Raw genomic sequence first — 14,742 nt, forward strand, 5'->3', positions numbered from 1 at the left:
CCCTGAAGCCCAGCCCTAATGTGAGGCTCTTCCCCTGAAGTCTGATTGGCAGAATCCCAGAGCAGCTGGTTGGCCTGCTGATCCTACTTAAGCCAGCGGCAGGAACAGGAAGCTGTCTGAACAACTGGGCTGTAGTGCTTTTACTTGTCTCCTGGCATCTGACTTGTGGTTCCTGACCTCCAGTTAGGGTCCAACCTCTGACTTTATGGTATCATGATCTGACCTGATTCTGGTTCCCAGCTCATGGTTCGGATCTCCAATTTGTCTCCTGCTTCTGATCTCCCAGTATCCTGACTGCAGACTCTGGCTCTGACTCTTAGATCTGTCCGACAATGACCCAGCCATAACAGAATGTCCCTTCTTGTGGAATGCGATCTCTGAAAATTAAATAGATAAGACTTGGACAAACACAAGTCTTAATAATAATAACAAAACAAACTATTTGAAGTCTTCTCTTCTTGATCAGTTAAGCCCCTTTAACAGGAAACAAAAATGAGCTCCCTCTATTTGTGTAAGTTAGGGTGTTCCAGGGAGTTCGTGTGTGTGTGTGTGTGTGTGTGTGTGTGTGTGTGTGTGGAATGCTCCACACTGACAGACAATATATCTAAAATAAAATTTTAAGTTGAATTGAATTATCATTAGGTTGAGCCTCAATATTGCTGTGGCTATAATTTAAATTTGAAAAATAAGAGCAAGGTATTTTACAATGAATCATATAAGTTATTGACTTAACATTAAGAACTTCTCCCAGATGCAAATGGCCCTCTGAGTTTTCTTGACATTTCCTTTTTCCAAGTGTTATGAGACAGAGGTGCATAGTAGTGCTAGATAGTTACTGAGTTTGGGAAATATATGGCTTACAGTGAATTTTGAAGAAGACACAGTAAATTATTGCCCAGAGAGGGGTTAGGTTAGTTTTTTTTTAAAATATCCAATATTGAAACACAAGTTGGATCTATTCTGCTTTCATAGCAGTAAGAATAAAAAAACCCGCAATTTAAGACAATAGAATTATATTGGTGTGAAACTGGCAAAAGATTAGAATGATACTCACATGCACTATTCACATTTTATAGGAACTGATTGAAAAACATACTTTGGTTTATTTTATTTCTTACTGCAACATAGTAATTAAAACATGTTCTAGGTTAAAAGTAAGCTTGGCAGAATTCAATTTTTTAATATAATTCTGATGGATAATATTGATGTTTATCTTTAATAATTTTTTATCAATTTAAATGTTCACAGTTGCAGGGAATTATGGGGGGGTCAGACAATAATTATTTTATGATAGTAGATGTTGAGATTCAAAAAGTTAAAGCTTTATACAATTAGAACACAAACTGTCAACATCATATGTCAAAATATACAGAGTAAAGAGCCTTACATTAAATTCTAATAAGTTCTGAAGCAGCATTTTTCTTACTTTGCCAATCTGTACATTTCTACTATTATCAATGGAAATATTTTTTCATTGGTTTGTGTCTGCATGATGACATTAATGTTTACTGCCATTTCTCAATAAAAGTCTAAGCCTAGTTAACACACATGTAAGTTATCAGGAAACTGATTTTTGATTAGCAAAGGCTAAACCACTGTAAAAGAAATGAAAAAAATGTATCAATGTAAAAATAACTTAACTCAGGGATAGATTGTGGCTTTGCCAAAAATCCTGAATGAGGGGCAGTGCCTATTTGTGAGTGTCACAATACGATCTTTGGTTCCGCTCTTACTCCTGGGGTTGGAAAGAAACTTATTGGAATCCAGCCCTTACCCTGGTGGAATTTGGACTGAATTTGGCTCATAATATTCACTTATTTATGTAATGACAATAATTAATACTTTTGTATTTAAAAAATGAAGCACTCAAAGTTAACTACAGTACTTCCTATTTCCAGTGACCAGATGGATGCATTATCCACTAAGATACCACTGCTGTTTGGAATGAGTCTTCTCATTCCTTTAATCATCACTTTCTTTTCTGGTTGCTTAGAAGAATGATGTACCTTAATTCTCTCAATAGAAGATTTAAAATAAAACTATATGCTTTTCAGGCTTCTCTTGTTTTTCCCCAGACTGGTATAGATCTAATTCTGTATTTAGCCTTAAAAATTTCCATTGAGATTAATCTGTCTTTTAATCATACCTTTTTAATTTTATTTCAACCCTACATCAGGCACAGAAATCTGTAACTAATGCAGATAACTTTTAAAGTTCCATTTATACAGGTTATTCCACCTTGGAATAAAAAGCTTTGCTGATGCTCTTCCTTTCAAGTGAAATCATAGGAATAATATTAAACTAAAGGAAAAACCCAAGGAAAGGGGCAATCCTGACCTCACCCTGATATTTTGGAAATGCAGCCCCTGGTTGGGCATCATTCTCCTCTTGCCTACCCAATCTCCATTGGAAGTAAACTATTAACTCACACCACTCTGTTGACTTGCACCACTTTTACACTGGTCAAGCTTTTTTGACTTTATAGGAGTTACTTCTCATTTTGACTGGTTTAACTGAGCAGAATCAGGCCTCCTGAATTTAAGTAACATTTTAACATAAAAGTGGTGATGAAAATCAACTGGGAGAAATTTAAAGTTCAGACTAACATTCAGTTGGTACAAATCGCTTAAGTGTTGGAGCATATATGGTAGATAATAGGGCTCTCAAGTGATTAAAAAAATTAATCACGATTAATCACGCAATAAAAAATTAATCGTGATTAATCGTGTGATTAATTGCACTGTTAAACAATAATAGAATACAATTTATTTAAATGTTTTTGGATGTTTTCTACATTGCCAAATATATTGATTTCAATTACAACACAGAATACAAAGTGTACAGTGCTCACTTTATATTTATTTTTGATTACAAGTATTTGCACTGTAAAAAACCAAAATAAATAGTATTTTTAATTCACCTAATACACGTACTGTAGTGCAATCTCTTTATCATCCAAGTTGAACTTACAAATGTAGAATTTTGTACCCAAAAAAACTGCATTCAAAAATAAAACAATGTAAAACTTTAGAGCCTGCAAGTCCATTCAGTCCTACTTCTTGTTCAGCCAATCGCTCAGACAAAGAAGTTTGGTTACATTTTCAGGAGATAATGCTGCCCGCTTCTTGTTTAGAATGTCAACAATTACAATTTCTTTTGTTTTTCCCCCAGTAACCTCCTTTTATTTAATTTATTTATTTATTTATAAATAAATACTCCTTAGCCTGTTAATTGTGCCCTGTCCTCAGAAATTTTCTTAAGACAACAAACCATTGACTCCTCCACAGGCAATTTCCATTTGCCAGATCTACAAAAACAAACAAATAACTACATGGAGACAATGTTTTAGACAAGAGCAACTTTTCACAGTGGAGTTACACCTTCTGGAAAGTATGGCATTTATGAACAGAAAGCCTCACAAGCTCAGGGTGGTACAAAGGGCTCCAACTAACACTTTACTGGGCTGCCATGCCAGTGCAGGAAGAGTTTGCCAGTGGTGGCTATGGGAGCAGTGTGAGGCCCTCTGTCCGTTTGGGTCCAAATTCTGAGGGCGTTTCTCATTCTCCACTCAGTCAGGCTTCTAATGAATCGGAGAGCTCTGCCTGTAAGGACTTCAGGAGCTGTCCTCCAATGTAACTCACTCTCCAGCTTGCAATCTTGAACCAGGTTGGGGCCCAGTGCTTACTTTGTGTGTTGGGCCTCGAGCAATTGTTTTATTTTCCTAACTGTCTGGCAAACCCCGCGGTGCTGGGATTATGAACTGCCAAGTCTAGGGACTCAGCCAGCCCTGGCAAGAATTAATCACTGCCAGGGCCACTTCAGGAGCATTTGGGGTGGTCCCTGAGGAAAGCTGGTCAGCCAGAGCTGGGGGGCTGCAATGGCTCCTGCCTGGTTGACAGAAGGAACAGGGAAGCGGTGCCAGCAGCCTTGTCTCTCTGGCCGGCAGCCAGTCACATTCCTTGCTGTGCCCTAGGAGCATGGAGCCAGCCCGGGATGACAGCGCGAGCCCCCACCCGCCCCGCATTCCTCAGGGCAGGCCAGGGTGTGCTGCCCGCGCGGGCTGCAGGGAGACGCAGCGCGAGCCCCAGAGGTCCCGCCGGGGCGGTGGTGGGGAAGCTGCGGGTCACTGACGAGCTCCCGGGCATGTCCCCAGCGCCCCGGGCCCTGCCCTGCCCTGCTCCCACGCGCGCTCCCTGCCCGCCGTCTGACCCTCCCGCGCTGGGCTTGGCGGATCCCGTCCCCGAGGCTCGTCTCGGCGGAGCCTTTAGGGCCACCCGGCGATGACTCAGTGCTGCCCGCCGGGCTGGGGGAGCCGCGCCGGGATGCTGCAGCCGGCGGCCTAGTGCGGGAGGCGGTCGCTAGGGCCCGCCGCTCAGCCGGGCGAAGCAGCTGGAGCGTCTGAATCTGCTGAGGGCGAAGCAATGAGCGCGAGGGCCCTGGCGAGTGTCCTTTGGATGGTGCTGCTGGCGCCGTGGAGACTCTGGCACCGGGCTGATGCGGGCTGCTCCGAAGAGAGAAGATGCTGCCCTGGCCGGGACCCAAGCTGCACCAGCACCGGCTGGAGGATGGACAGAGTCTATGGGACCTGTTTCTGTGATGAAGCCTGCAGGCTCACTGGGGACTGCTGCTATGATTACTCGCAGGCATGCCCAGGTAGGTCAATCAGCACCCAACCCCGGCATAGGGCAGGCAAGTGCAGGCAGCTGGGGTTTGATAGCTATCAGCTATTCATGCTCCCAATGCTGCTCAGTACAATAACTGTACCCCTTCTACCTGCATTTCCTTCCACCTGAAGCTTTAGTGAGTAGCAGTAGAGTAAGCCCGTTTTCTTCCCATTCTTACAGGTGCGAGTCACAATAGAATAAAGAATGCAAAGAAGTGACTCAAAGTGACCAGTTATTTCTTACGGTGCAGGGGTGCAGCTCAGAGAAACAAACTTCCATTCCTTTGCAAAGTTTAGTCCAGGAGAGGTACTGCATTGGTGTTATTGTTTATGATGATGTAAAGATAGTATAAAAATGATGGAAGGATAATAAGAACATTTTTTGTTGCATCTTGGTGGCTTATGCACTTGATGTTCCACCTGATTTTTTGTTTGTTTGTTGCTTGTTTGTATTAGGGAATGGGCGTAAGATGATGTGAACGAGGCTCTGACTTTTCCTTAGAATGCAAAACACGGTGGGGCAAATTCAGCATTGGTGTCACTCACCCTCAATCTGTGAAGTGACAGGGATGGATTTGGCCCAGTGTGAACATAGCAGCTAGGAGTTGCATTAAGCAGAAAAGTGAGACTGAAGAATCTTTTCACCTATCCCTCCACACAGCATTGGATGTGTATTCCGATTCTGGTTCAACAGTAGTTGCTGTGCCTGGAATTTGCCTGCCCACTTTTATGTACCCCATAAAATGCTATGGATCTTATTTTTAAGCCATAGTCTAAATTCTCTCCTGCTGTAAAGGAGTTACAATGAGGATGTAGGACCACAACGCTAATGGAGTCACACCAGAGATAAATTTGCTCCAATATATTTTGTTGGGCTGACTGGTGATGCTGTCTAGCTTAGTTACTTATAGAGCTCACATCACCTAGTATCTGAGTGCCTTACAATAATGTTTAATGTATTTATCCTCCCAACACCATTGTGAGGAAGGGCAGTGTTATTATCTCCATTTTATGGCTGGGAAACTGAGGCACAGAGAGTAAGTGATTTGCCTAAGGCCTCACAGGAAGTCTGTGGTAGAGCAGGAACTTGAACCCAGGTCACCTAAGTCCTAGGCTTGTGCCCTAATCACCAAACCAGCCTTTCTTTACTCCGAAACCTACCAGAGAAGAAACAGTCGCAAGAAGATATAACACAGAATGCATCAACTGCAGTTTTAAAAGATGGTGTAATTACATGTAATGTCAGGCTGGAAAAACAGTGGGTGGAACATCAACAAATCGACGTCTGTGGTCATTGCACTTGCTCAAGAAAACAAACTGAGCTGTTTATGCACAACTTCGACAGGAGCAATCATGTAAAGACACTGAATCAACATTAAAAGAGTTAAAATCCGGTTAAAAACTTCCATGAGGCCCAAAAAGAGAAATGAGCTGATTTCTAGCTATGTGATTTCTCCATGTATGTATGACCTCTTGGGCAATATATGTTTAAAATTCAGGTATACTTTGAAAAGGGACTCAGTAAAAATAGCATTGTGGGGTTCCATGTTTAAGGTGCTCATTAAGATTTAGTCTTGGATTAAGCCGGTATTTTTAACTCACATATCACCAGTTACATACAAAGTGTCTGCATTTGGAACTTAAGTTTATAGTTCTGTTGATGATGCACGAACCAGAATGGAATCCAGCTCACTCTACCATAGCTGTACAGGCTCTGCAGAGCTAGCAAAAACAGAAAATAGTAAACTTCTACTTTTGTCCCTCAAACTGCTGGGACTCAAGGAAGAGATCTGTTGGATAAGAATGTGCCATTTTTCTAAAGTCACTTTTCATACTATGATTGCACTGCAGTGATGCATTATTTGAAGCTCATGGAGAGAACATGGGTGGAGAGCAGTAACAGACCATATACAGAGAGGAAAGAAGCAACTATCACATGAAAAAAAGGAACTGGAAATTTGGTTGCAAATTCTGTTGCTCTTGTAGGTGGCTGTTACTCAAGAGGATCTAGTAACTGCTACTTTCTATCTATAGGCCAATTATATAAATTACAGAATTTATAAAGCCTTAGCTTTATATGAGGAAGGGAACCCTTTTGTGTCCATAGATGTGAAGTTGGAGGTTCTGCCACATCCATGTCCTCCCCTTCCATAAACCCCACAGGGCAGCACGATGGGAGAGGAAGCATTGGGGAAATACACATTGTCCATCTCCTCCTGCCTCTCCCCCATCACAAGGAAACTCACCAAAAAGCATGCATTCACTTTTTGTGGTGTCCCTCTGTGCAACGGCACCCTCTCTTTTAATGAAACAGTAGAGTCCATACTAGCAGAAAACTGGGACAAAGGGAGGCCAGGCAGGGATCTTGGGGGATTCAGCAGTTATGGGGTGAAGCCCCTGTTCATTTTAAGAAGAGGTCTGGCTTATGGCCAGACCCCACCTCCTTGATGGAATGAGTTGGAGGAATCCCCTCCTCTAGAATGCCTAACATGAGGGATTTCCCACAGGTAGGCGCAGTCTGGCCATAAGCTAAAAGACCTGGAACTGAAGAGACCAAAATGGGAGAATGTAGCTTAATCTTCACAAAGTTAAAGAGAACCTCTGAAAAGCTTCCATGGAATTAGTTTGAAGACATTATGAGCTACTGTTTGAGGGCTTCAGAGGGAGAGACTTGCTAGGAATGTAATATAGGATGACCCTGCTTACTGAAAGCATCCCTGGAAACTAGTAGAGGAACACAATATACTTGGAGTACAAGTGTCTGTAAAGTCCTGGAGAGAGAAGAAAGATGAAGATGGCTAACAAAAATTGGCTGTGAGCTAACAAAAGGCCCTGATCTTGAGAGATGCTGTTTGCCTGCAACTCCCAATTAACTCAGGAGCCAGGCATGCAGAAGCATCGACAAGTCTCATTTGAAGAGGGCAGATAACTACAAATTCAGGCCAGAAAGTGCAACTATAAAACAAATTTAATTGAGCTCATCTTTTCAATAAAAAGAAAAGGAGGACTTGTGGCACCTTAGAGACTAACCAATTTATTTGAACATAAGCTTTCGTGAGCTACAGCTCACTTCATCGGTGCCACAAGTACTCCTTTTCTTTTTGCGAATACAGACTAACAGGGCTGCTACTCTGAAACCCATCTTTTCAGTGTGAATGCTCAGAAATACTCTACAACTCCAACAAACACTGTACTGTGTTTTACTTTTCAAAAATCCAAATATTATTTCAGTGGAAGTTTGTATCATCCTCAACAGTCTAGGGCTAGGAAGACATTACATTTTGCAAATCAATAAACTTATCTGTACTTGATTAGTTACGCATGCATGTGTGCACACACACATTTAGAAACACTGAGATATATGCACAAGAAACAGCGTCAGCAAGATGGTTCTGAGTAGTTCAGAAGTTTTGTAACCACCCAAAATGGCATTAAAATCAAGAAAATAGATTGAAATATCGCGAGCATCCCTTTGTATGGATGCGCAAAGGTTGAAAGCAAAGAACCTGAAGTTAGAATGCTTTCAGGAGAGGAATGGGGTAAAGGTAATTTGGGGGAATTCCTATCATGTATAGCACTTTTGTCATCCCACCCAACATCTACGTTTTAAGCTATAGCATTTTTGTCATTCCATCCCTGTCAGCACTGCAAATTTCTGATTCTACTGGACAAAGTACTTTGGGAATTACAGAAATAGTTAAAATGCCCACCATCTTCGAATCTGCGTAATTAACAAATATATTAAGACGTACAAAAGCACTGCCCTGAAATAACAGTAAAGGTGAGCGAGAAACCAGCGAAAGAAAGGCCATTCTAAAGCTGCCAAGTCAAGTGTTAAGGTCTGTTGTACCTAGACATTGTATCACGCCTGGTACTCTATAAAGAGCTGCTCTGGTATGGTGTGGGCTGCAAAACCTATGTACAGGGATTTTTAAATTAATTTCCATACAGTGTTAACAATGCTGAAAGGATGTTTGGTTGAGAAGCAGCACTTTACACAGAGCTGTGCACTGGGGCAGCAGAGTGTTCACCAGGATTTGGGCACAGTGTCAACCAGACCCCTGTCAGGGACACACAAAAGTAGTTAAGGCTGGTTGAGGGAGGGGTGGGGCCAGGGCACCCTCATAAAGCACATCTCCTGGGTAGCCTCCTCCACTAGCAAGTTAAAACTACCCTAGTCTGGTGGATGGCAGCCCATGGAACCCCAGGAGAATCAGGTGGTTACTGGAGAGCACAAAAGGCAACATCTGGGCCTGGTGGAAGACAGATAGACAGACGGACACAATGAAGAGACTAATACATTTCACTCTCCACCTCCCCCAGTTCTCCCCATTTTCTGTTACTTAAAGAATCGTTGAGACCCTGAAATACTTCTGTGAATGAACATCTTGATTCTCTGTCTGCATTAGCAATGATAACATAACTAATAGATTTAGGTCAGAGCTCATGCGTTGCAAGATGTTTTCTAAATAAGCTTTATAACTTTCTTCAGCAAAGGAGCACAGAAGGGAGTAAATACTGTCTGGGATTTTGATAGCCATTAATGACCTCATAAATGTTATTAATGAGCTTTTTACGATGACAACATAGAACAGCAATGGAGACTAAAGTGGGAGTAAGGTCTGCACTTGTGACTATATAGTGCTATATGAAAAGAGGTGCTGGACAAGATTAATATAAATTAAGCTGTAAATCTTCCCCGTGTCTTAACATTTAATTAGGAAATATGGGGAAAATAATGATCCAGAACATGTGGTGTACACTGTGTACATGTGGTGTACACTGAAGGGAAAATGTAGATGGATGGGGGGAAAATTAATTTAACCACTATTGGAATAAGGGCTACATTTCAAAATAATTCAAAGTGAATCTGAGGCACAGTGCCCAATAACTGTAACATGATTTATATTTTGTTCCTCAAACACCATATTGAAAAGCTATCTGTAAAGGATTAGAAAAAGAAAAGCAAAATATGATTAATATCTGAAAATGACATGCAGACAAAATTAAAACTTTACAAAAACTTAAGAGATTTCCAAATCAGTAATAAACTATAATGATAATATGCTCACCATTATGTTTTATAATAGTTACTGAGCTGGAATTCCAGTTACACAACACTGAATACTATTTTATTGAGAAAATAACGACACCAGAAAACTTGACATTGATATTTGATGATGTTTTGGGAGGAAACATGATCTAGTGGATAGGTCGCAAGACCCCAGTGGAGTTAAAAGACCTGGGTTCTAATTCCAGTTGCACCAATGGCCCAAGGTGACCTTGGGCAAGGCACTTCACTTCTCTGTGCCTCTGTTTCCCTGCCTACCTTTTGTCCACCTTTTTATTTGGACTGTAAGATCACTGGGGCAGAGACTGTTTCTCGCTATGTGGTTGTAGTTAGCACAACGGGGCCCTGATCTCAGATGGGACCAGAAGATGCTATCATAATACCAACATATACATGTAAAAGAACATTTTAAAAAATTGGCTGTGAGTGAAGTCTAGATGTAGGTTGTAAGGAAACTGAGATGTTAATGGCTCTGGAACTGTCACTACAGAATGATTAGAAAAAAGGAAAAATAGCTCCTATGTGGTACCATAGTATAAGTTTTGCAATTTTTAATGAAAGGGCTAAATTCTAACCTTGGATGTATGTATGCAGTTCCCATAGGACTTGGTGCTTAGATGTGAAATGAATACTAATTGCATTAAAAAAAATCCCAGAGAAAGAAAATTAATACTGAAGATGGGTCTGATCCTAAGCCCAGGGAAGTCAACGGGAATCTTTCCATTGACTTCCATGGGCTTTGGATCAGGTTGTGTGAGAAAAAATTACAGTATCCTGTATCCTAAAGACAGAAAATATTGTAAGGGCAATAACGATTCTAACAGACAGATATTCTTTTGTACTTAGTACATTCCATTCCCTTTTCATATACAGGTGTAGAAAGTCTTACCCCGTGGCCTGTGCATGACCCCATGGACAAACTCTCTGCTTGTCACGTATGCCTTATAGGCTTTTTGTACTGCATTCATTTGCCTAGGAAAAAAAAAGATTGATGCCTAACGTTAAAGCAATTAAGATTCTGTTAAACACCTACTACACAGGACATGACATTTTGAGCTATGTTTCAGAGTAGCAGCCGTGTTAGTCTGTATCTGCAAAAAGAACTGGAGTACTTGTGGCACCTTAGAGACTAACAAATTTATTAGAGCATAAGCTTTCGTGGGCTACAGCCCACTTCATCGGATGCATAGAATGGAACATATAGTAAGAAGATATATACATACATACAGAGAAGGTGGAAGTTGCCATACAAACTGTAAGAGGCTAATTAATTAAGGTGAGCTATTATCAGCAGGAGAAAAAAACTTTTGTAGTGATAATCATACTTACATAGGGAAATAGATGCAATATATGTAATGACCCAGCCACTCCCAGTCTCTATTCAAACCCAAGTTAATGGTATTTAGTTTGCATATTAATTCAAGCTCAGCAGTTTATCATTGGAGTCTGTTTTTGAAGCTTTTCTATTGCAAAATTGTCACCCTTAAATCTTTTACTGAGTGGCCAGAGAGGTTGAAGTGTTCTCCTACCGGTTTTTGAATGTTATGATTCCTGATGTCAGATTTGTGTCCATTTATTCTTTTGAGAAGAGACTGTTTGGTTTGGCCAAAGTACATGGCAGAGGGGCATTGCTGGCACATGACGGCATATATCCAGTGGTGAGCTGCCAAAATCTTAACAACCGGTTCCCTATAAAAAGTTCTGATTTAAGGGATGTGCCTCTGTCCTGCCCCCTCCCACCGCCCCCCAGGCTCCATCGTGCCCCCCAGGCTCTGTCCTCCCCCCCTGCCCCCCCAGGCTCCCTCCTGCCCCCCCCATCTCTCCAGGCTCTGTCCTGCCCCCTCCCACCCCCTCAGGCTTTGTCGTGCCCCCCGGCCCTCCCCAGGCCCATTCTCCATCCCAGGTGCCTGCTGGTGGTGCAGGTGTCCTGCAGCCCTTGCATCAGTGGGGTCGCTCCTGGCATGTGGGGCAGCAGCTCCCTGCAGGCAAAGGCTGCCGTCTGCCCGACTCCCCACTGCGGGATGTGAGCGTCCCCGAGTGGTGGAGGCCTGACAGCCCCACAGTGCAGGAGCGGGAGAGAGTTGGGGGGGGTCTCACCCCAGCACGCCCAAGGCAGCCCCCAGCCATGGCACCAGCCGGCGCCCCCCGACTCCTGGGGCAGAGGAGGCTGCTGCTGCCAGGGGCCTGGCTCCTGGCCCTACGCAGCGCCCAGTCACATGGTGCCTGATCTCCCTGCCCAGCGGGGCCAGTCGCGCTTCCTGGGCCAGGCAGGAAGCAGCATGGAGCTCGGCCGCGGCTGCTGAGCGAGGCGGCATCGGATCGGCCTCTGTGCGCAGGGCCCCAAAGCGGCTGCCCGGATGGCTGCGCAGCGCAGGTACCAGCCACAGCACGGCGCCTGCCCCGAGACAGGATGTGGGGCCCTGCAGCCCTTCCATAGCCCCACGCCCCGCAAACGGCACTGCTCCATGCACCCCCCTCTAGCACTGAGCCCCTTCCCCAACAGCCCCCTTCTATAACACTGAGCCCTACACCATGCACCCTCCCTAGCGCCGTGAGTTGGGGCCCCTTTGGCCTGGGGGGCTGCACCAGCCGAGCCCCAGCGTGGCTGGGACTTTCTGGGGTGGCGACTGCCTACCCAACCCCCGCATTCCCCGTCTCTTGACCGCCCCCTCAGAACCTCCACCCACTCCAGCTGCTCCCTGCCCCTTATCCAACCCCTCCTCCCAGCCCTGGCCTGGCCCCCTTACAATGCTGCTCAAAGCGGCAGGAGCTGCAGACCTGCCCAGGAGCGGTCCAGAGCACTGGCGTCCGCGGCGCGGCATGCTGAGGCTCTGCGAGAGGAGGGAAGGCGGGGGAGGGGATGGGGGAGCCTTCCCGGCCGGGAGCTCAGGGAGCCGTAACAACCGGTTCTAAAACTGCTTCTAAATTTAACAAGCGGTTCTCGGAAACCGGTGCAAATTGTCTCCTGCTCACCACTGCATATGATCTCATTGGTAGATGTGCAGGTGAACAAGCCCCTGATGGCGTGGCTAATGTGATTAGGTCCTATGATGGTGTCACTTGAATAAATCTGTGGACAGAGTTGGCATTGGGCTTTGTTGCAAGGATAGGTTCCTGGGTTAGTGTTTTTGTTGTGTGGTGTGTGGTTGCTGGAGAGTATTTGCTTCAGGTTGGGGGACTGTCTGTAAGCGAGGACTGGTCTGTCTCCCACGATCTGTGAGAGTGAGGGATCATTTTTCAGAAGAGGCTCTAAATCTTTGATGATGCACTGGAGAGGTTTTAGTTGGGGGCTGAAGGTGATGGCTAATGGCATTCTGTTATTTTCTTTGTTGGGCCTGTCCTATAGTAGGTGACTTCTGAGTACTCTTCTGGCTCTGCCAATATGTTTTTTCACTTCAGCAGGTGGGTATTGTAGTTTTAAGAATGCTTGATAGAGATCTTGTAGATGTTTGTCTCTGTCTGAGGGATTGGAGCAAATGTGGTTGTATCTTAGAGGTTGGCTGTAGACAATGGATCGTGTGGTGTGTCCTGGATGGAAGCTGGAGGCATGTAGGTAAGTATACGTCAGTAGGTTTCCAGTATAGGATGGTGTTTATGTGACCATCGCTTATTAGCACAGTAGTGTCCAGGAAATGGACCGCTTGTATGGATTGGTCTAGGCTGAGGTTGATAGTGGGACACAAGCGGTCCATTTCCTGGACACTACCTATCCTGAAAAATAATCCCTCACTCTCACAGATCTTGGGAGATAGACCAGTCCTCGCTTACAGACAGCCCCCCCAACCTGAAGCAAATATTCTCCAGCAACCACACACCACACAACAAAAACCCTAACCCAGGAACCTATCCTTGCAACAAAGCCCAATGCCAACTCTGTCCACATATTTATTCAAGTGACACCATTGTAGGACCTTCTGATAATAGCTCATCTTAATTAATTAGCCTCTTACAGTTTGTATGGCAACTTCCACCTTCTCTGTATGTGTGTATATATCTTCTTACTATATGTTCCATTCTATGCATCCGATGAAGTGGGCTGTAGCCCACAAAAGCTTATGCTCTAATAAATTTGTTAGTCTCTAAGGTGCCACAAGTACTCCTGTTCTTTTTGAGCTATGTGTTATTATTTCTGGAGTAACATCTGTGTGCAAACTGCACTACATAAGCATTCAGCAATAATAACATTATTATATTTGTATTGCAGTAGTGCCTAGCAGCCCCAGTCATGGATCAGGACTCCATTGTGCTAGGTGCTGTACAAACACAGATCTGTATCAACAGAACAAAAAGACAGACCCCGGCCACAAAGAGCTTACAAGATGATGATGTGGTTCCTGTCCCAAGGAGTTGACAATATGGTCCAGAAAGATAGGCCAGATAGTATATCAGGCATAGATGACTTGTGCCTCCCGATCTAAAGGGGAGGACAAGTGACCACCCCACGTGTCTCCTCTGCCCAGCAACCTCCCCACCCTGCACCCATCCTATGTTGGCCATGCTCGTCCCGCCCCACGTTACCTGGGGTGAGGGAAGGGCTCTGTTCTTCTCCCACTGTGGAACCCTCCCCACTTTTCCCTGGCAGGCGGGCCCAGGCAGGGAGCAAGATGGAACCATTTCTCACATGGCTGAAGCTGGCTGCTCTGGGTTGCTGCTCCGTGCAGTGCAGCAGCTGCCTGAGGGTACGTCTTCACTACTCACCGGCTCGGCGGGTAGTGGTCGATCTATCGGGGATTGATTTATCGCGTCTCGTCTAGACGCAATAAATCAATCCCTGAATCGATGCCTGTACTCCACCTCGGCAGGAGGAGTAAGCGGAGTCGACGGGGGAGCTGCCGTGGTCAACTCGCCGCTGTGAGGACAGCCAGGTAACTCGAACTAAGATACTTCGACTTCAGCTCCGTGAATAGCGTAGCGGAAGTTGTGTATCTTAGTTCGAACCGTCCCCCTAGTGTAGCTTATGAGAGCCTGGTGGTGGCTGCCTGCTCCTCACCTGGGCCTGGCTGCTGGA

General features: G+C 44.5%; 1 protein-coding gene and 1 long non-coding RNA gene across 2 annotated transcripts in view; one reads left to right on the plus strand and one right to left on the minus strand.

Annotated features, from left to right (window-relative positions):
* On the minus strand, nt 1-14,429 carry LOC142070998 (uncharacterized). The gene is made up of 3 exons (XR_012666952.1): nt 14,253-14,429; nt 10,624-10,706; nt 1-377 (listed from the first exon to the last, which is right to left on the minus strand). It is a non-coding gene; the product is annotated as an uncharacterized LOC142070998 (long non-coding RNA).
* The window catches only part of SBSPON (somatomedin B and thrombospondin type 1 domain containing), a 26,874-nt gene continuing 15,910 nt past the window's right edge, over nt 3,779-14,742 (plus strand). Inside the window, exon 1 of the mRNA XM_075125117.1 lies at nt 3,779-4,653. Coding sequence (XP_074981218.1) covers nt 4,422-4,653 — 232 coding nt within the window. The 5' untranslated portion in view covers nt 3,779-4,421. The remainder of the gene's footprint in view (nt 4,654-14,742) is intronic.

This window comes from Caretta caretta, chromosome 2, assembly GCF_965140235.1.
Source record: "Caretta caretta isolate rCarCar2 chromosome 2, rCarCar1.hap1, whole genome shotgun sequence".
Classification (NCBI taxonomy): domain Eukaryota; kingdom Metazoa; phylum Chordata; order Testudines; family Cheloniidae; genus Caretta; species Caretta caretta.